Source organism: Vanessa atalanta, chromosome 21 (assembly GCF_905147765.1).
Source record: "Vanessa atalanta chromosome 21, ilVanAtal1.2, whole genome shotgun sequence".
In the NCBI taxonomy this organism is placed as follows: domain Eukaryota; kingdom Metazoa; phylum Arthropoda; class Insecta; order Lepidoptera; family Nymphalidae; genus Vanessa; species Vanessa atalanta.
Genome location: NC_061891.1, coordinates 6,971,786 through 6,994,696, shown reverse-complemented (window position 1 = coordinate 6,994,696; position 22,911 = coordinate 6,971,786). Strand labels below are relative to the sequence as shown.

The 22,911-nt window shown below is 31.8% G+C and overlaps 1 protein-coding gene across 1 annotated transcript in view; it reads right to left on the bottom strand.

Moving 5' to 3' along the window:
• Window positions 1-20,728, bottom strand: part of LOC125072401 (neuropeptides capa receptor-like) — a 71,009-nt gene extending 50,281 nt beyond the window's left edge. The window contains exon 1 of the mRNA XM_047683027.1: window positions 20,403-20,728. Within this exon, the coding sequence (XP_047538983.1) occupies window positions 20,403-20,703 (301 nt within the window). The 5' untranslated portion in view covers window positions 20,704-20,728. The remainder of the gene's footprint in view (window positions 1-20,402) is intronic.
• Between the last annotated feature and the right edge of the window lie 2,183 nt (window positions 20,729-22,911).

Sequence of the window (22,911 nt, the reverse complement as noted above, 5' to 3'; positions counted from 1 at the left end):
AATACTTCTAGACATAAATATTTTGACACAGATTGACCTAAAATAAGATATCACACAAGGCATGAATTGACTCAACAACATAAACATCAGAAACATATTGATATCCCAGAACTTTTTAGAGATATACCAGGTATTCAAACGGTTTTGGTTCTCCAATGTTTTTGATAGAAAAGTCCGACAATTATCTACGATCGGTTCTAAGTCTAAAAGGATCAGCGAATATATTCAAGCGTTATCCTGTTATCTCATATCCATGTAACGAGTTTCCTCATATGAAGTTTTATTATACTTACTTTATCTCTAGTTAAAGTATTTTTGCACGTGTACACTGACAAAAGAAACTCCGTTGCCTGTTATGTACACCAAATTGTTTGGTGAATATCATTAGCTCCTGCAGTAGAGCGTAAATATTTCTGTTTTTTTTTCAAGTGCTTATGTTGCTATTAGCATTTTTTAGTAGTGTAATTTCAGTATTTCGGGATGGCAAAATAAAATTATGTTGTACCATGATGTTTCAATCTCTCTCTATATTTTTACAATGCCCCAATCATCCAATTGTTTTCCTTATGACAGCTCAATCACTTAAAATAAGAAATAGTGTTACATGCCAGTTTTAAATGTTATAATATAATATCAACTAAAGTTGTATAAATTATTGATCAATTAATTACAATAATAATTGTAATAATATGTAATAATAATAATGTGACATTATTAACGATATTATTAATTAAGATATCCTATGACGTAGCACCGTATTGGAGGCTAGGGCTAGTCTCGTAACAGTAGTTTTTGAACATTTCACTGGCATTTTTATATCATATACATGTAAAGAAAGAAAATGATTTCTTTCTTTATTCTGAATACGCGCGCGCACCGTTAGTTCGACAGTTAGCCGCGGCGCGTCGCGTCAAGCTGGCTGTCATTATCAAAGAAGAATTTGCATGAAATAAAAAAATAAATAAAAATAAAAATTAGTAATTGTCTTATATACATTATAGCTTAAAATTTGCAATTTTTTTAATGCTGCGATGTTTATTTGTGGAATTCCTCCGCTTAGCGGAACACGTATCTTACTTATACTGTGAACATACGTGTTAGCCGCCAGTCCAGTAGGATCCCACAAAATGTATACGGGATGCCGGAATACAAGGATCGTATTCCCTAGTTACAGCTAACGCTCTTCAATGTGTAATATTCATAATTATTTGCATTAAATTGTTATTAAAAAAAGGTTATGTATTTAATTTAAAAAAAAAAAAACATTTTATATATAAAATCTGTAAAAAATTGGTCTCCGATTAACTTACATGCATATACTGTAAGGCATTTGCATTTGTCCGAAAAACCGTAAGCCGGAAAATGGGTCAAATAGATTCGTTTTTCTAGTACCTATTTATGCGAATCTTACGGGATAACAATTTATTACTTCGGGATCCTGTTTTATATGTGTAAAAAAACATACCTCGTAAATTACTGACATGGGTAAGACAGAATCTGGCATCATTATTTTAGTTTTTGCTGTAAATCATGTCTTTGTCTAATTTCAGCGTGAAACACTTCTTGCAGTGAAGATGCCGAGCCAAGAACGCGATCTTTTAAAAGAAGAATGTTTCCTCACGTATTCTTTAATGGCAAAGAATTTGGAAGTAGATATCAAATGCTGAAGACTCTAATGTGGTTGGTGATAATAATAGAGCCGAAAGTTTACCTCTTCACCATTAGAAACATATTTTGATGCATCGGAACAAGTCAAATTAAAATTATTGAAAATAGAGACGATTACACCATCTTAATTACACTTACAGGTTGATAAATGTCATTTTTTATAAACACAACAATAGTAGTAACTATTAATTCAAAACTTTATTATCAGTCCAGTCATTATATACATTTGGAAAGGCAAATTAACCGACAGATCCAAATTTTCGATATATGGCGTGAGCCTAGAAAAGCTTAACTTTAAATTGTCCACCAAAAACACCTTGTGCAATTTCTGCCATCTTGAAAAAAGGGTTAAATATTCATTTTTCATAATAACTCGGTTGGGATACGTAAATTTATGTAGAATACTTTAGTGTTGCTCTTTTTACGATCTACAATTATGGTCATTTGCATTTCTTACCAGTTTTTCTGACTGTAATGACTGGAATATATATATTCATTCCGTGGATATTTACTTTAGTTCTATTTCTAAGAGTTTGGGTTTTCTACTTCGATGATTTTTTATCAGAAATACAAAACAGTCAGATAATGAGTTTGAAACTGAATCTTAAAGTCTAATCAAAATGATAATGGATTCATATTTTCTTTTCAAATTTACATTTCTGAAACTCAAATGATTTGACGATGCTGTTTAATTAATCCTTTTGTTAGACTTTCCGAAATCGGACTATAAGCTCGATGATAAAGGCTGGACCACGCCCCTGTTTCGAGTTGTTTTAACTATAAATTGTTTTGATAATTTACGAATCAGTATAATATTTAGAAAACCAACGAAGATAAACAATACTATACTATATTAAGGATACATTTAAAGATTGCCAAATGATGACGAGTTGTAGCAATATGATTGTATATAAAAGAAAAAATATTAATAAGATAATACTAATTGTATTGCAACTTGTCTATGTGGGTTTTTAACAATAAAAGCCAAAAAAATATTCAAAATTACCATAAGGACGATTCTGGCGAATCAAGAAAAAACAATAGCGTATAGATCTGTCGAAGATTGTAAAAAAAATAGGGGTTGGTCGCCTTGTATTAGTCATAAAAAGTAGTCTATGTCCTTCCTTGGAGTTTTTCCATTCTACCAAATTTCATCAAATACGGTTTGGCCATGAAAGAGCAAAAGACAGACGGACAGAGTTACTTTCGAATTTATAATATTAGTATAGCTTAAAAAAGGTTATTTTATTTGGACGTAATAAAAACAAAGGCAGTAAAGTCTAAAAATCAGAAATATTTATACGAAAATTTACAAATATGAGGTAATGGTCTGCCGATTACTATTGCTTGCTACAACATTTTTGTATGAACAATCGCAAGACGATGTTTTTATTTGAATAATGACCTTATACATAGACGTCATAAAATATATTTTACAAAAGTAAAACGTGCTTAAATACAATAAAGAGTATTTATATTATTAGGGTAGATTATAATTTGTTAAAATTTCAATCTATTTATTTTCAAAAGAATTTATGTTCACACATATGTAAATCGATCGATCACGTAAGCTTCTTGACAACCAGTCAGCTACCATAAGTATTCTTAATAAGATTAGCATCAAGCAACAGCCGGTCCAAGTCATCCCTTTTTTAGTAGAATTTATGCCGCCCATACACCCTAAATAGATGGGATTAGGGCTGTTTGTATGTTGTGATTTCAAAGTGTTGTTCATTGTTAGCTCTTAAAACTCGTGCAAGAGAGCAATGATCTTTTCACCTCCTGAGGAAAAGGTTCGGAGCTTATATCACAGCTTATATTTTTCCATAGTATAATGTCGTATGGCATCCTACTCTGGGGTAATGCAGCTGACATTAATACTATTTTTGTACTGCAGAAGAGGGCTATTCGTGCAATTTATAACCTGGTCCCAAAAGATTCGTTAAGAGGTAAATTTAAAGAAATTAAAATAATGACTGTCGCTTCTCAATTTGTTTTTGATAATGTTATGTATGTACGCAAAAACATAAATGATTTTCCCAGAAATTGTGACGTACATTCTATTAACACTAGGAACAAGAATAAACTTGTTACTCCAAGTACCCGATTACACAGGGTTAGTAACTCTTTTTTGGGGCAATGTATACGTTTTTACAACAGGATCCCAGAAAACGTTCAAAATTATTCAATTATAAAATTCAAAAGAGTCGTTAAAGAGCGTTTGTGTGCTAAAGGATATTACAACACTAATGACTTTTTAGTTGACTGCACACCTTGGGAATGAAATGATCGCCTCCAGGCTGTTTCAAACAACTAAAATATACTTATCATTGTACCTACATGGAAAATGGTTAAAAAAAATAAAAAAAATATATCCCGCTGAGTTTCTTTCGCCGGTTCTTCTCAGGTCCGAGGTGCTAAATTCCGAACCGGTGGTAGATTTTTGACAATCAATAAGCAAGTGCAAACACTTCTATATTGAATAAAGATTTTTGACTTTGACTTTGACTTTGACAGACTTCAAAAAAAGAAGGTTTTCAATTCGGTTGTATTTTGTTGTTTGTTTGTTTTTGATGTTTATTACCTACGAATACTGTCTGTCATTTTTAAAACGATTTAGAATTCTTTTTTTTTTTCTTGCTTTGATTTCTTTTCTGGGTCTCAGTACCGAACAAATAAATTTGGTCGCCAAAGGGTGAAAATATACGAGATGGTTTTTTATGTACCTACTTGAATTTTATTTACTCAGTCAGTGTTTTTTCTTTAGTATCAAAATCTATATACGATGTATTTATTTACAGCTAAATTGATATTCATTTATCTTTTTATCCGCTTAGATGTATCTCGTTGAACGTGTAGTTAGACAACTCGTTAGTTCGATGCCTACCTAAACACGGATCCTTTGATCTGTTTCCGAATCAACTTTTAACTACTAAATGTAAATAAACTGCTATTTACATTCAGTAGGAACGTGTATAACATAGCACGGTACAGTAATACTGTACTATTTTTATGTATTATATATTTTATACACGTGGGACGTCCAAGATGGACACGCAAATTATTGTTTAGTAACATACATAATGTCAGCTTTAAACAACAGATTAATTTACTTGTTTTTTTACACTTAAAATATTCGAACGTTGAATAAGACTAAAATAGATAAATCATTAAAGATTCAAGTCTTCACTTCGACCACACTTCGATTACGAAGCGAGCATTTAAATTTATCGTATATTTTATTTTATTATTAATATAAAAATCAAATTATTAAAAATAAATACAACATCTATACCTAATTCATTTGTTCACGTAGTGCTGTCTGTCAAATACTTTGTCATCTTTTTTCGAATGTCAATTCAATAATGTCGTAAAGAGAGAAAGTGTTTAATTGACACACGCTACGCTACGCTAACCATAATGATTAGGAATATGTTAAATCAATAAAAAATAATAAAATTGTCTATATACATTTTTTTATGGTATAGTAAGGCGGACTGGCAAATGGGCTACCTGATGGTAAGTGGTCACCACATACACAGTGGCTCTAAAAATTTTAAAAAATTCTTAAATCGTCAATGGGTCACCAATCTAGAGAACAGGAGATGGCTCATTCACCCTTCAAACTGGAATACAAAGATACTAAGTATGGCTGTTTGACGGTAGAATATTTGATGAGTGGTACCTATTTACACGGGCTTGCACAAAGCCCTACAACAATTATAATCTTAATCAAGTCTTAATCACAGTATTTTGATTGGTACACCAGAAAACGGTGTAAAAATGATCTATACCGAATAATTGTTTAATAATAATTACATATAAGCAGCCCGTAAATGTCCCACTGCTGGGATAAAGGCCTCCTCTCCCTTTGAGGAGAAGGTTTGGAGCATATTCCACCACGCTGCTCCAATGCGGGTTGGCGGAATACACATGTGGCTGAATTTCGTTGAAATTAGACACATGCAGGTTTCCTCACGATGTTTTCCTTCACCGCCGAGCACGAGATGAATTATAAACACAAATTAAGCACATGAAATTTCAGTGGTGCCTGCCTGGGTTTGAACCCGAAATCATCGGTTAAGATGCACGCGTTCTAACCAATGGGCCATAGTGAATAAATATTTACAGAATACAAATATCCTAATAGTAATAAATAATAAACTAATTTTGAATGGAAAAGTTAATTTATCGAGTACAAGCTCTTATTAAGAGCGCGCCTAACTAATTTTCTCTAAACAAATTTCCTCTCGCTCCAGAATCTCATTTCTATGCTTTTTATAAAGAGTGACCGGCAATTTTATATTTATTGGTATAGTTATTTTCAAAATAAAATGATTATTAATACAAAGCGTTTTCAATTGTTTTTCCGTAATCCTCATCAACAGAAGTTGTTTTTCACAAAAAGTAAATGTCGTAAGCGCCAAAAGGTCCAAAACAAAAAATCCTTAATATGAGCTCTAGACTATTTGATAATTAAGTTGATTATTCAGTTTTGTTTTGAATAAATGAAAAATAACAGACATTTTGTATTGAGAAAATTTTAGTCACAATTTGATCGAAAAAAGCCCTTGAAAATAATATGTTGTTGCTTATTATGGATATATAATTTGATTTTTTAACTTTGAAATTGATCTACCAAGCATTGAAGTTAAGGATAAGCAATTATAATTGAGAGATATAAAGTTCAATAACTATTGATAATTGCTAACTACAACAATTCATCATTCCATTTATTATCTTGATAGAGAATATAATGTCAAAGGTGTATTTGATATATATGAAGGTAAAGGAATATACTATATGTCTCGGTAAAATTGTAAGGTTTATAATAAGTATAGACAGATTGTAAAATGGCGAAAACTTGTAAACATTCAGGTCTTAGCCTTTTGGTTAGGTTAGATTAGTTTAGTTTCACTTAAATTGCTATTCATTGTTAACTAATGTTTGTAACATTTATACCTTCCTAGATAATATGTTAAAATAAAATGCTATGATAAAATCAGGCCCATAGGGGATGTAATTATAAGTGTTTATTTAAAGGAAAGTTTTATAAAAGTTTTTCGATAAAATCTCACATAGATCTATGTAAATTATATAAGTCTCTTCGAATTATCAACAATTTTCCTGAGGGAATTTATCAAATGTTATGTTTCGATTTATTTTGATCACTCGCTCATTCGATATAACTCGAATAACTCATCGATGACTTACCCTTATTAGGCCGTAATTAATGAAGTTACTAATAAAATTGCCGAACAAATAAATTACCCTTAATATAGAAAGTATCTCTACTCGTAGGTTCGAAGAATTAATGAAATATCGAATGAGGTTACCCTTATGTATACCATAATGAGATTCCTCTATAATATAATAAGATTGTCTTTGATTACTTTGAAATGACAAGACGTTACGAAAAAGGAATTCGGTTGATTTTAAGCTCCAACTAACTGAAACTGTGTCTGAAAATGGACAAAGTTGGATGAGACCTTCACCCGCAGGAGGTTTCACATTTCATAAATGTAGAAAAAAATAATAATTATTAATATTATTTATTTATTTATTATAACTGAAACTATCGGTTTACCTGCGCCAAATTTATAAATCTTTACTTATAGCACACAAACCGTCACCCACAACACCACCATGAGGGAGAAAAAGTAGGCTTCCTCCTTCCCCGGGCTTCAAACTGAGTGGAGATCCACACCAAATTTTATTTAAATCAGCTCAGCGGTTTAAGGTAACAGACAGTACAGTACAGAATATTGGTATACGAGTAGATACGTACAAAGTTTTCGACTTCGCAAAGTTAGGAAACCCTCACTGTGTTCGTGTTGATACTAAAATTCGCTGAGTATTTTAAATTTTTAGATTAATAGTAAAAAAAATGTAATCTTATGTTATCAAATCATTATTATCAATGCATATGAGATGACAAATAAAAGTAAAAGATATTTACTGAATTTCTTGTCAGTTTTACTGGGTAAAATCTACATCCCCAAATTAATATAATATACGTATTTTTTATTTCATAAATAAACAGCTGGGCCGCGCTGTTTAACCCGCGTTAAGCGTGACTGCTTCGCCCCCATAGGTCATAATGCGATGTTATTTAATTTATAACTTCTAACGTCAGTAAAGGGCCTAACGTATAAACGTTTTATAGCACTGGTAACTTAAAATAAAAGCATTCAGTCGTACAAATTCTCTCCGTTATATAAACAATAATGAATGTATTTATGTTTGTGTTCTATGGTGTCTTAAATCACTAATTAAAATTCATCGAAATAATTAAACTTATACTCTATTCCAACCATAACAGAATAAAAGCTAAGTAAACAACATTTGACAGCAAATTGACGCGATATCATCATCGGTCGAGAGTTTGATTGTTCTATGATATTCACTACGGATTTGCGAAAAAATAGCATTTTGAACGTCGACAGAACCGTCATCGGAATTTTTGAAGTAAAACTAGAGTCGTTAATTGATGATGAAGTCCATAAGTAGTTAAGTGTCTTAATTTTGTATTATAAATATAAATATATTAATCAAAAACTTTTAGTAGTACACAATATAGCTGAGTTTCAAATGTAGTGTTCCAAGTAGGGTCCAAGACCCTTGGACTTGTAGAACTATATAACGGGTAGCTAGTATACCGTATAAAATTAATTTGCTATGCACGTCTTGGTAGTTTGTCGTTTTCCATTCGCCTTGAAATTTGTTACAAGAAACCTTTGTATTGGCGAATAATGAAATATTTTTGACATTATCCTTGACAACTTGACGACCTAAGTTATGTCACGCACGGATAGTTTGACACACGACCGATAATTTTTTTATGGAGATATCAATCTACTTATTATTCAATCCTAAGGTATGATAAGATAGAAAAATGTATTTTTTATTTATATTTGTAATAGATAGTCAAACTGGCAAATAGGCATAATGATGGTAAGTGGTCACTACCACCCACTGTTATCATACTTTTAAGATGGGCTTTACAAAAATCGTCGTTAGCCAATCGACATATGGATGTCGATTGGCTAACCAGCAATGGTGCTGGTCATATCCGCCTTCCGAATCCAGTCGGATCCCGCCACCTTTTTCATCTTTTTACCTGGCTGGAAGGCAACCTACGCTGCGTTGCCTAACCGTGGTCGACTCTGCTCCAACCGCTATCCTTCGACATACATGATCAGTCCACGTCCACTTTAGTCTTGCAAGCTATACCGATTACTCCGGTTCATCTCCTGATAATCTCATTCTTGGTTTTATCCTAAAGATACTCCAAGAATAGCTAAGGATTTTTATCAAAACCTTACTAAAAGTAAGAACGTAAAATAATAGCATGTAAAGGTCCCATTCCTGTGCTGAGGACCCTCCCTTTTTGAAGGGAAGGTTTGAAGCTTATTCTACCACGCCGATTTTAATCCCACACATGAAATTATCGCCTTTACGATAATTTCATCGCCACAGATAAATTATAAACAAAAATTATCGACGTGCAACAAATATAATTTGATGCACGCTGATAATATAACTTGGAGTGGTGCGATCTCGTGAGTGAACCGATCTACGCGTACTCATGTACGTATAGATCGGTTCACTCGCGAGATACGAGATACGTACTACAATGGGTTCAGTAACGTAGTAAAACGTTGATTAATATAATATTATAATTATATAACAATGTATAAATTTACATGAATTTAATTAATTAAGGTATATAACGATATATGACAATGAATTATATTAAAATTTGTAAAATTAAATGTAAATTTATATTGAAAAGTGATGCTTGCTTAAAATGACAAAATATAATTTGCTTAATGATGTATTATATCTCGGAAATGTTATTTTTAAAATACAATTTTAAACAACAAACTACATCGATACTTGTACTCTCTACATTCAAATGTTCTAAAAGCGTTTTACACACACGTCATTACTATGTAGTTTTATATGAGTTAGGTTTATATCGTGTCATATCCTATTCGATTCATTCCCATTCATTGCCCAAGATTAAATGACAAGCTCTTATATACCTGCCATGTCGAGTTGCATTCAAATTCCATACACATCTACATTCGTCTAATTTATGCAAAGGCCTCGTTGGTGTAGACTAGCTTATATGGTTGGTACGTATGGTTGAAATTTTCGGTTGGACTAATAAAAACAATGAGCTTTTCTGTCGAAAAATTCACAAATTCTCAATAATTTAAATTTAGCAATTAACTTTTAATAGATCATTTGTAATACCAGGTTTATAATGTGGCTTAAAACATTTACGTTTTTAATCTGGAGATATTCAAAATATCATTCGGATTGTTTTTGCTTTGATTTATTTGATTTCACCTTCAACCTTCACGGACTGTGGTGTTTTGTCTGTTCGCCAACTATACATCCTACAGGTTGTAATGTCTTTACATCAATAACTTCCATTCATACAAACGCAAAACAGACGTAAACATAAGGTTTGTCCAACTATTCTTTATAAAACAAAATTTATTACTAAATGTCAATATTACGTCGCTCCCATGATATATAATAAAATAAATAAGACCCTTAATATTTATCTACTTAACTATTTACGATAAATACGATTACGATACGATTACGATTTATAATTACGATTGTAAAAAAATACTCATATCGTCTTAAAACACAGGACTATAAAAAATTGAAAACTGTTTAGTAAAGGTGATGTAAAAAAAACAAAATAAATAAATAAATAATATATTGTTTAGTAGCACATATAATTAAATACATAAAACATAATAATCATTTACACAAAAACATAATTTTATATTAATTTGTTTGTTTGATTTGTTTTTTGTTGTTTGCATTGTATTGTTATACATAAAAAAAATTGTTGAAGTTCGAACTTGTTGTAGTGAAACCGAACTTATTAGAAATAAGCCGGTAGATGAACAAAAATAATTACAGCTCTTTTGTTATATGTTATGAGACTAGCGTCTGAGACACAGGCTCGGCCTAGTTCATAGAATAATACTCATAGGATAATTGTACGTACAAATTGTATTATTGTTCATAAGGTACATGTACATTATTTGTTTGTAATTTCTAATAAACAATTCTAATTATAATTTGTCAATGAAATTAATATAAACGAGATGAATTGAACGAATTTTATTGGCCAAGTACCAGAAAAAGCCCGAACAAGTGGGTAAGACGTTTAAAGGGAAAGATAAATTGAGAGACCTGAAAAGTCATCAAAAACGTTCATCGTTGATTTGATACGTTTATACGCTGAATTTGAGGCTTTACCCGCGCGAAATTTATAAAATGTTACCAATAGCGCACTAACAGTCACCCCATTTTGCCCCTCGAATCCTTCCCGGGGATTCAAACTGTCTCCGTACCAAATTTTTTTTTAAATCGGTTTAGCGGTTAAAGCGTGAAACGGTTACAGACAGAGTTACTTTTGCATTTATAATATCAGTATAGATAATACGTCTAGCGTAACACTTGCTTGAATATCGTCATAAATCTTGAACCATCACGTAATATCTGAACCAAGAAAAACTGGGGAAGAAAATTTAAATTGTTGTTTACAATCTACATAATATGTGAATATATTTTTTTATTTATAAAATTATAATAAAAAAATGCTAGTAACTGTCTTACACGTGATCTATTCCCGTTTGTTCCGAATTTTACAATTTGAATTTTAATAAATCTGTTGGAATACTGTTGTATAACCATAAAAATTGATCACATAGTAGAACTAAAATTATATACTGGGGTGATCTGGACTTAATAAATTATTGTTTCCTTCTAGTACTGTAGTTTGTACGTCACAATTTCAAAAGAAAACTAAAGCTTACCAGACGACCGTATTCAAATTCTTTTATCACTTATTTTTATTTTTACTGCGAATATTGCGGAGCTAAATCATCCATTCATCAACACACTTTTTCGTTCTCCGCAGTATAATCGATATTCCGAATCGGTATCCTTACATTAAATTTAATCTTATAACATGGTGGTTAAAAACGGCTTGCTAGACATTACTCCTATAATTTTTGGCAGTTTGGGAGTGAACTGACAGAAATAATTACGAAATAAAAAAGTGTTATGCCCTCTCCAAGCGACCTCCTTCCTCTCTTTCTTCTTCTCTCTGTCTCTTTCTATCTTCATACTTTTATTTTCCAGTACTCGTAAATTCAGTTGTTTATATAACTTGATTGGGCCGAGATGGCCCAGTGGCTAGAACGCGTGCATCTTAACCGATGATTTCGGGTTCAAACCTAGGCAGGCACCACTGAAATTTCATGTGCTTAATTTGTGTTTATAATTCATCTCGTGCTCGGCGGTGAAGGAAAACATCGTGAGGAAACCTGCATGTGTCTAATTTCAACGAAATTCTGCCACATGTGTATTCCGCCAACCGGCATTGGAGCAGCGTTGTGGAATATGCTCCAAAACCTTCTCCTCAAAGGGAGAGGAAGCCTTTATCCCAGCAGTGGGACATTTACGGGCTGCTAATGCTAATATACCTTGATGATATGAAAAATACATTTTACCAATATTAACTTATTGTAAAATAGATAAATTATTAGGTCCTTACAAACTCCCAGGCTAACTTTTTGTCTAATTTTAGAACAGTTAGTTCAGCAGCGATGAGGTAAACAGATTGAGTAAGATTCCTATTTACAATATTAGTATAACTATGAGATTATATATCAAAACCATTCGAATAGTCGGTATTCATGGCATCCAACTGATCTATAGCCGTAAGGACTAAGTCTACTTCTATTTCTGTTGAGCGTCTGTTAATAGTAATTAATGAAATGTTCCATATATTTTATGTCGTGTTATTCCCCTTTTCAAAAAGCTTTATAGCATTTAGAGAGAAATATAGTTGGAAGTATATTTTCTGAGATTTAATCACTTATTATTGTTGTACTACATATCGACACTTAAATTATAGCGTTACTTACAACCTTATGATCTATAAATCTAGTATTTTTTTATGCTATAGTGACTACCACCGCCCACGGACAAATCTATAGTATATAAATAGTATTAACAGAAAAAAATCTGAAGGCAAACGGGCAAATGGACTACCCGATGGTAAGTGGTGACAATAGCCATCCACCAACCTTAGGAATTAAGACTTCGTGTTTCTTGTGCCTGTAATTACACTCACCGTTCAACCGGAACACAAAAATACTAAGTATTGCTGCTTGGCGGTAGAATATCTGATGATATCCACTTTTATCTTTATTCTAATTCAATCCGATATGTTACGTTTACATGTAAACTCTAACCTCTATTCCCGTTATATCCTACCCAATTCAATGTATTAGAATAATTTTCCTAATTAAAATTGCCTATTGCTGACAGATGTGATATAAATGTATTCATTAGTAGATTGGTGATTGCTCTAAATTATTGGCGATACTAATTAATTAATTTTAACTTCCATATGTTACTTTGACATATAATATATTATAGTATGTTTATTTGAGTTACAATCACTAATAATATAATACTCTATGTTCCTCCAGAAAGGATTTAGGATTTAGATGACAAAGGATATTTGTGCAATTTGTTACAAGATAAAAAGAGCCTTTCTTATATATATTATGGGACATATAATTTTATTTGTATAATGTACACAAATTTTAGAGATATTTGGTATGACGTTATATCATTTTGACCGATTGGAAGCATGGCGAGCATTATCAAATTATGGGATTGGAAATACTGCACTCTTGTATGCTAGACGAATGTTGCTGAGAATTTCGTGGCAAAAAAATCACCAGCTCTCTTAATTGGTGGTAATGCTTTGTACAAGAGCGTCTGGCTAGGTACCATCCACTGATCGTGTATTTTGTCACCACATTATTGTTGTGTTCTGCAAGTGTCATAACAGCTTAGCTATGGATACTAATTGTGAACGACAGCATTGTAAATCTGTTTATTTGAAAAGGGCAACTATACGAGTTACTTGCCGTTTCTTCGCACCGAAGAAACTCTCAAAAACGCTTAATTGTGAAGTTTACTTGAAGAAAATACACTTGATTTGATTTGATTCGGTTAATTACCAAGTTTCGCGGCGCTTTGGTGATATGAGGAATGATTAATATATCTTACAGTATAGATCTATACACTCACGAAGTCCCTCAACACCCTCTCCTGAGTCAAATTATTGACGCTAGCCGTCTCATCCAACTTAAAACATCTTATAAGCACGAGCGTCACTCGCTCATAGGCACTAATTCACGCCCATAATAAATTAACATGGAAGGGCCGCGAGTGAGTGAATAGATCTAGAGACAGTGGGCCACTCACCAACCTTGCCCCTTTGGTAGACCAAAATGACTAAAAATTAAAGTTCGACCTAAAATTTAAATCCAGGAACTTGGGATTAAGCCCTTTAAGCTAGCCACTAAACCAAGGACCAGTTACAAACAAACAAACCAGAAGAGAATTGTAAAGGTGTAAAAGTAAAACAAATTATACTGAATATTGGCTACATTTGAATACAACACGTCATGTTACATAACACCTTCAATTTAATCCTAAGCAATAAGTGGCTATCAGAAATCTGCATAAAGCTGTAAGAACACTTCCAAAGTCCGCGCGCCCATTTTGTCATCATCATTATAATTGTTCCCCTGAGTCATTGAGAATTGTCACGGACTAATGGGGTTAGTTGCCCTCTCCACTGGACTTTTACTTGAATCGTGGCGCTACTTGCAAATAAAAAGTTATCGGATCTACTGTACAATATAGCCTGTAAATATCCCACAGTTGGGCTAAGCCTTGAGAAGTTTGGAGCTTATTTCACCACGCTTCGTTGATATTAGTCACATACAGGTTTCCTCACGATGTTTTCCTTCACCGAGCACGAGATGAATTATAAACACGAATGAAGCACATAAAAAATCAGCAGTGCTTGTCTGGGTCCGCATCATCGCTTAGGATGATCTTTATTTATTCTTTCTTCTTATTATCTATTTACAAAGGTTATTAAACATTTATTAAGCAATTTCATAGAAGAATATAAGCAAACACGACTGCATAAACAATCACATAATAGCATCCTCTTTTTTGTTTTGTTTTAAAGCAATAGACATAGTACTTTCCTAGAGATTTCCGCTGGGAACGTTGGAGCGTCAACTCATGCTACGTTTACGTTACATAAGATATAGATTGTTTGGAGTCGCCTGTCGGCTTATATATGCTTAATACTCTAATTATGACTTACAATTAAGAAGAGTAATAATTATTATCATTGATTTATCGTCTTTGGTCTAGCTTTGGTCCGATAAAAAGTTTATGGATATTTTTGTCGAAAAATTCTCAAAAACAGCCCTGAGTCTAGAAATTGGAAGTGTACGCTCCCGTGCCTGGAATAGCACGTATAGTATATTATATATACGCCAGAATTATTTCCAGTGATGTCAGATTTGCCGTCTCTTCGAATTATAAGCCTGTGCTTGCGCACACAAGTGTGTGCACAATCACATGTCCTACATAGGTGATTGGTCTTCAGTCATCATTATCAGCAAATCTTGAAATAAAGTAACAATAGACTTACTCTTATTATTTCAAGACGAGATTATAATTCTTGTTATGTTAATATTTCGGCTTAATAGTAATAATACATTTCATGATATATTCGATTAAACATATATAACGCTACGTTATGATTATAGCTTAACATTGATTTATATCTGTGTAATCTGCTGCCAATATCAAGTTAACCTTACACAACTTTTATATTCGTCTTAAACTTTACAATAAAATAGCAAAAGCTTTTAATAGTTTTCTAGTCGTTGTCAAGCCAGTGTATATACCGACATGGCAATACAGTCATGGCAATGGTCGACTTCTATACCATTAAATCAAAGCGAACCTCTAAAAACTTTATCATGAAAATATATATCGTATGTTCAAATTTTCATGACATTTTCAAACAGACCAACATCCATGTTTATATATGAGATATTTCTAGTTGTAGATTTATGTATGTATCTACTTTTTAGTAAAGGTGGGTATCATGCTCTAAGAAAGCAAAAAACACCTATCTCATAGCGTCCGCTGCTGTCAGGAGTGTTAGGTCGTTTTTCGCATGGAATTTGTAATTCGACGGAAACATATTGATGGAATTCTTGACGTCGTTCCACGAACGCATGAAGTTCAAGTTATTTTTAAATTTTACCTATAAATATAAAATTCTTACATGTAAACCTTCATATCAAATACTAACTGAAACCGTAATTCATGCGCTTGGAGTTCATCTTGACACGAAAATTAATTGCCATCTGTGCCAGTGCTATTTAAACGTTTAGTTTATCTTGTAATTTATTAATCAAATTTAAATTAAATATATACATTTCAAATTATTATTATAGAAACTGTTGGATTGCAACGCAACAAATCGACTTCTCGAAGTGATTTCTTTGCCTTCAACCAGCACTGGTCCACTGCCAGATAAATGGACTATAATTTTTTCAATAATGAGAAGAAGCACGTTCTCAGTATTCTTAAGTATATTATAGTATATATATATATATATATATATATATATATATATATATATATATATATATATTCTTAAGTATATTATAGTAACCTCTTAATAACTTACAGCCCAAATCATTTTATGGTGAAGCTTACATAAAAGGTTAAAATAACATTTGGTTTAAATATCTACTTAGGTATTTACCTAAATAAATGAATTTACATATAATTTGAATAAATTTACATACAAAAATTAAGATAAATTAATTTTCTGAGTTTCATCCCCTCCACTTTCCTCACTATTAGGGCCAAATGATAAAAAGCCTTAATATCACTGTATTTGTACCGAACAGTTTAAATACTAATTACAAAATAATAGTCAGCTATTAGTTCAGACTAAGTATATTTAATCCCTTATTACTGCCTTATGAAATGTATTGTAACTTTATACAAAAATTTGTCGATGAAAATGTACCCATTAGTACATAATATAGTGGGACGAGATTTCAAGAAATTGCATACATCTCTTCATCCCCAGTTTTATTCGAAGGTTCAATCTTGCTTCGCACTAAATTTCAACATAACCAGTTGAGTGTTTTGACTGTCTAAGCGTGACAGACAGACCAAGTTACTTTCACGTTTATAATGTTAAGTAAAGATCAGGTGCTTACTTAATATTAATTAAGACAATTATCTTAAGACAACAACACCTGTTATCATTTCTCAGTAACTAGTTATGTCAGTCTATTATTATTTAATTAATTAAAAATATAATTCGGATACAATAAGAGTGATTAGATACTAAACAATATTCAGTTTTCAAATTTCATCTCGGACGAAAGGAATCTTTTCACTTTTATTTCATCTGCTTTAACTAAAACCTTTTCAGTTCGCACGTGATATTTTTCAATTTTAGGGAATTTTCTCGATGCTTTCATAAAGATTATAACTTTAAACCATTCTGTTTACTCGTCTTAACCAGCATCAAGAATTCATGAATTATATCTTCAGCGCAATCACCGTTCCTTTAGTTTTAGTCATTTGTGTAACTTTTTAATGAACAAATACGAAAAACTTAGGTATTCGCAATGAAAATGCTAATTCAACTTAACCGTGCTGATCCTTTTCATTAACATAATTACTGGGCGACACATGTCAACATTATTGTCCAGGAGACAGTATCTTATTTTTAGTGTTGGATTTATAACACTTATTTTAAAAAGATTTAAGTGACTGGCGTATAATTCGCTACTATCAACGCAGATTACAATTTAAATTGTAATTAGTAAAAAACAATAGTCTTAATATTACATTATTATTAAATTTGTATTTTATTGAGTAATATACTAAACTTTGACTAATTATTTATATTCTATAACTATTGCCAGAGACGAATCACTTTAAATAAATATCAAAAAGAAAAAGCTGGGTCCCGTACCATATACCGACTTTAATGTTACAAAATGAAATTAAACGTAACATGCAATTTTATATCCTAAAAAATATCATCGCAGTATCAATTACAGTATTACATACATATATAAGTAATAAGAGTTTTTACCCAGTCAGTAAACATTAGTACCGAAAATAATTTTGACGTAAAATATATAAACATCACTTTGAAGTAAGAACGATTCTTATGCCGTGACGTCAAACGGCATGGCGGTGCCCTAGCCCTTTCTCCGCTGCCGCTCTCTAAGCTCTTATGAGTGCGTGGTATTCTGTAACTTTATTGCTATGTTTTATTATAATAGTATTTTATTTTTTAATGTATATATATTTATATATATCCAATAAAAATGGACAGACGGGCAAATTGGTCACCTGATGGTAACTAATCACAACCACCCGTAGAAAATGCCGCTTTAAGAAAAACTAACCATTCCTTTCATCGCCAATGCGCCACCAAACTTAGGGACTTAGGAACTATGGAACACGACAATACTAAGAATTGCTGTTTGGTGGTAGAATATCTAATGATTGGGTGGGTAAGTAAGACAGAAAGATATACTTATTCTATTAATGAAATTTATTTTACTTTATAATTATTTATTTGTATTCAATTATAAACACTCTCAGTACCTAACCATTTCTATGTTTCTAACCTAACCAATTCTGACGGGCGCCCCGTGATGACATTTATTTACTTACAAGAATATACCTACATATACTTTCGTCTTAATCTCTTAGATACAGTTTCTGAGGTAACCTTCAGTTATTCTGGTTTGATTTCAATTAAATTATTTTACTTTTACTACAATTTGAATGAAATAAAAAAAAAATGAGTTTTTTTTTTATTTACAAAAAGTAAAGTAAAGGCCAAGGCCTGCTCTCTCTTTGAGGGAGATTTTTGCTTATTCCACCAAGCTGCTTAAATACTAGTTGGTGGATACACATGTAGAAGAAACATCATTAAAAAGAAATACATGTAGGTTTCCTCACGATATTTTTCATCACCGCTGAACCCGCAATTATACACACAAATGAAGAATGTGAAAATTCAGTGTTGATTGTCTAAGTTTGAACCCATGCAGTGTAACTTTTTAATGAACAAATACGAAAATCGTTGGTTTTCGTAATGAAAATGCTAATTCGACTTAACCGTGTTGAGCTTTTTCATTAACATAATTACTGGGCGAAACATGTCAACATTATTGTCCAGGAGACAGTATCTTATTTTTAGTTTTGGATTTATAACACTTATATAACTTGATACTTTCGCGTTAATAATATTAATATAGATTACGTATATTAATTCTATAACTATTCTAAGTTTCTATATAAGGCTCTCCCTGAATCTGCTGTATACTATGTACAGCAGATAGCAGTTAACTATTATTATTTAAATATTATTATTTTAACTTTGTTTATAATTTCATTTTGTTTATATATGAAAATTATATTGAATGAAATGTTTACATTTGGCAAAGACTGCGGTCGATGAATATCGATTACAATATGTACGTCTGTTAGTTCCGCTGATATTTTGTTCACAATCATGTTTATATAAATATACGAAATAACCATCCCAGCTTACGCGCATAGAATAAGGGTATATCTAAAACGTATATGTTGAAGGTAAAACATATAAGGAAAGTTATTTTTTATACCACGGCTTTTTCTGTCCTACGTCGAACACCACAACAAATTTCATCATTATTTTCATAATAATGGAAAAACAGTTCAAGAACATAAGGAGATATTACTAGCAACTCGCCGCGGCATCGCATGGGTGCAAATATAGTGATATAAATATAATGTTTTTCCTATAGCAGAAATAATGTAGCTTTCTACCAATGATAACAAATTTTACGTCTTCATAATATCAGTATAGACTAGTGTACAAGATTATACAAAGACCAAAAGATCAGAAATAATGGATGCGGAAATTTTCCTTTGTCTATATTAAGCTATTAAACAACAAACGAGATTACATTTCGTTTCACAAATTGTTTTTTAAGCTTTAAAGAGGATCATGAGAAAAATGGCCCGCAAGCGTACATCCTTTAATGTAATTATAACAACAAAATTGAGCACAAAGGAAAAGAGACACTTTTCGAAATTCGAATGCGGTCTTTCAGATCTTTGTAAAACACGAACCCTTTAAAAACCCACACGAAACAAACATGGAATATATATATGCTTTAAAATTAAGTCAAAGACCTTTCTAGAAGAGATCTTGCAAATCCTTTTGACCTCGAATTAAGTAACAGAGATGCCACTGAAAATGTATCCTCACGAGATCAGAATCTATTTGAATGTTGATCTAAATACAACACACGATTTCGAATTTTTACCATGATAAATTGATGAGCAAGCGAGCTGTTCGGGGCTGGTTATCCTAAACCAAAATTTACATTTATTTAATCTACATGTTTAAAGCAAAGGCAAGATAGTTTAGAACTAGAATTTGTTCTTGTCGAATAGCTTAAGTGTAACCAATAAAACCCATTAAGGGAATAAGAGTAGCAAGTAAAATGTTCGAAACATATATAAGTACGTATGTATTCCTCAAATGTTCAATAATGATTATGTTCAAATTAAAATCAGTAATAAAAAATACTTCATAGACATAAGAAATCGTAATGATTGTTTTTTGTTCTTTTTTTATAAATTAAATTAATTAATATATATTTATTCGACCAAATATAAGTAGCGGAATTTTTTTTACCAATGAGTACAGTGAGTAAATTAATTTGATAAAATACGTATATTTTATTTTTAATACTTACCAAACAAAAGCAGCAGTAAGTCGCTTACAGCCAAACTGAATAAATAATAGTTGGTCGCGGTGTGTAGCCCCGAATTTCTCACAATAACGACACATACACACACGTTACCTATTACACCGGTCAAAAATATAACCACGAGTACTACACTAAGCGGCACGATTTCGTTCAATGGTAGTCTACGTGACCCCATCAACCACCATAGCATTTCCTCTTCACTACAATCGAAGTATGTCAGATTATTACATCTGTTGTAAAAGTCTTCGTATGTCTCGTTTACACGGAGAAATGAATCCGATTCCATTGCTTCGAAATTTAAAAGCACATTAATAATTAATTATCTTTTTAATAAATCAAACTAGGCAACACTGCTTAAAAAATCCAGTATACCACGCAACGAAATTAAAAAAAAGTTTTTGATTAAAATTTTCTTTACTTAATACACTTTTCACAAAAAAATAATATTGAGTTTATGAAAGCTGAAGGCTTAATATACGTTTGTTAATCTAATGATATTTATAATTTAGTTAAAAAGGTAAAACTATTTCGATTGAATTATTTTAAAATATACATATTTTTTTATACTGGCCAAACATGAAGTTTCAAAATGGAATCGTAGTAGTTTCCAATAATTTAATGGATACGTCTATCTTGTGCGAGTTTCCCGCGCACACTGATGGAATATGGATGGGCTCGGAAAAACAGGGAACGCTTGCAATAGGTGGAATTTTCTCTTGATTACCTTTACCAATATTTATAAATTTTAAAATTAGACACATTTTACTTCAAATAGTTAAATTTTCATATTTTAAATTAAAATATATTTTGTCTTATTAAGATTATTTTATTTAGCTAATGTTTATATATAATATCGGATATATAAAATGTTGCCACTATAAAATAAGAAGTAATTGTGAATTTAACTAGAATTTCGAAAAATAATTAAATTATTAAAAAGAAATAAAACATTAAAGACATGATATAAATAATAGAAAAATACGGCATTCAAAAGATTGAGCTTTATGTACCTTGCATGCTTGTACTATTACGTCGCAAATCACAACGCTAACTCTTAGCTAACTTAGCGCCAGCTCGTTGGTTATCAGAAGCGTAGCCCAGTTTCTTAGTACGGTCTTCTATAACGTTTTTAGTATCTGACGACCTAATATGTCAAAACCCAGATCCATAAACTACTACTCGTTACTCGTACTCGTTGGATAAAAGAAAGTATTTTCAGCGCTTGAGTATTTGTGCAGCTGTACTGGCTATATAGGATGAGCTCTGGATATGAGATATGCCAGCGTTATATGCAAATTTCATCACAAACAAGGACACGTTCCATCGACGATGGTACCATTGTTGCTCCATTTAAATATTCTTTGAGTATTTTCTTTAAATTTTTAAATATAGTTGCAATTTAATTTAATTTAATATAGTTACTATTTCATTTAATTTATTTAAAGTAAAGTATAAAAGGAAACTTACAAATGTACGAAATATCCGTATGTGAAGGAAATAAATTGGGCATATAATATCCGCACATTCAAACCGCTCAGAAATGCTTTCAATCTAAATGAGAATTTGCTTCTTAATGGCACAGACGATGTAATTTATAACTCGTATTTTTGGGACAAATTGAAGTTATTAACAGAAATGTGTCTAGATTAAGTTATCTTTTTTAATGCATTGGTTGGCGGACGAGCATATGGGCCACCTGATGGTAAGTGGTCACCACCGTCCATAGACAAAAACGCTGTAAGAAATATTAACTATTCCTTACATCACCTATGCGTCACCAACCTTGAGAACTAAGATGTTATGTTCCTTGTGCCTGTGATTACACTGGCTCACTCGCCCTTCTAACAGGAACACAACAATACAGAGTACTGTTATTTGGCGGTAGAATATCTGATGAGTGGTTGGTACCTACCCAGACGGGCTTGCACAAAGCCCTACCATCAAGTGAATCTTTAATTTCAACTTAAATTATACGCTTAAAATTTTTATACAATTAGTTTGTTTCGTCACAGCATCTTTATCTTTATGAGTTTCTTTATGTGTATAATATACATTAATCTTTTATGGCTCCGATAATTTATTATTAATGAAGTTATATAATTTATAGTATATAAGTATATACTTTACCAATTAAGCACGTGAAAATTTGTAGCTGGTGAATTTGAACTCGCAATAATCAGATAAGATACTTGCGTTTTAAGCAATGAGCCAGCATGGCTTAGCGGGAAAAGAAAACATTATGAGGAAAACTGCATGAGTCTAATTATAATGAAAAAATTCTGCCCCATGTATATTCACAAACCCTCATTGAAGCAGCGTGGTGCAATAAACTCCAAACCTTCTCTTCAAGGTTAAGGAGGCTTTAGCCCAGCTGTGGTACGTTTACAGGCTGGTATTATACTTCATATACTATATTAATTTATCGTCAGTTAAGTACGTAAAAATTAATAAATTGCCATAAAACAAAAAAAAACAAATGTCTGTCTATCTTTAT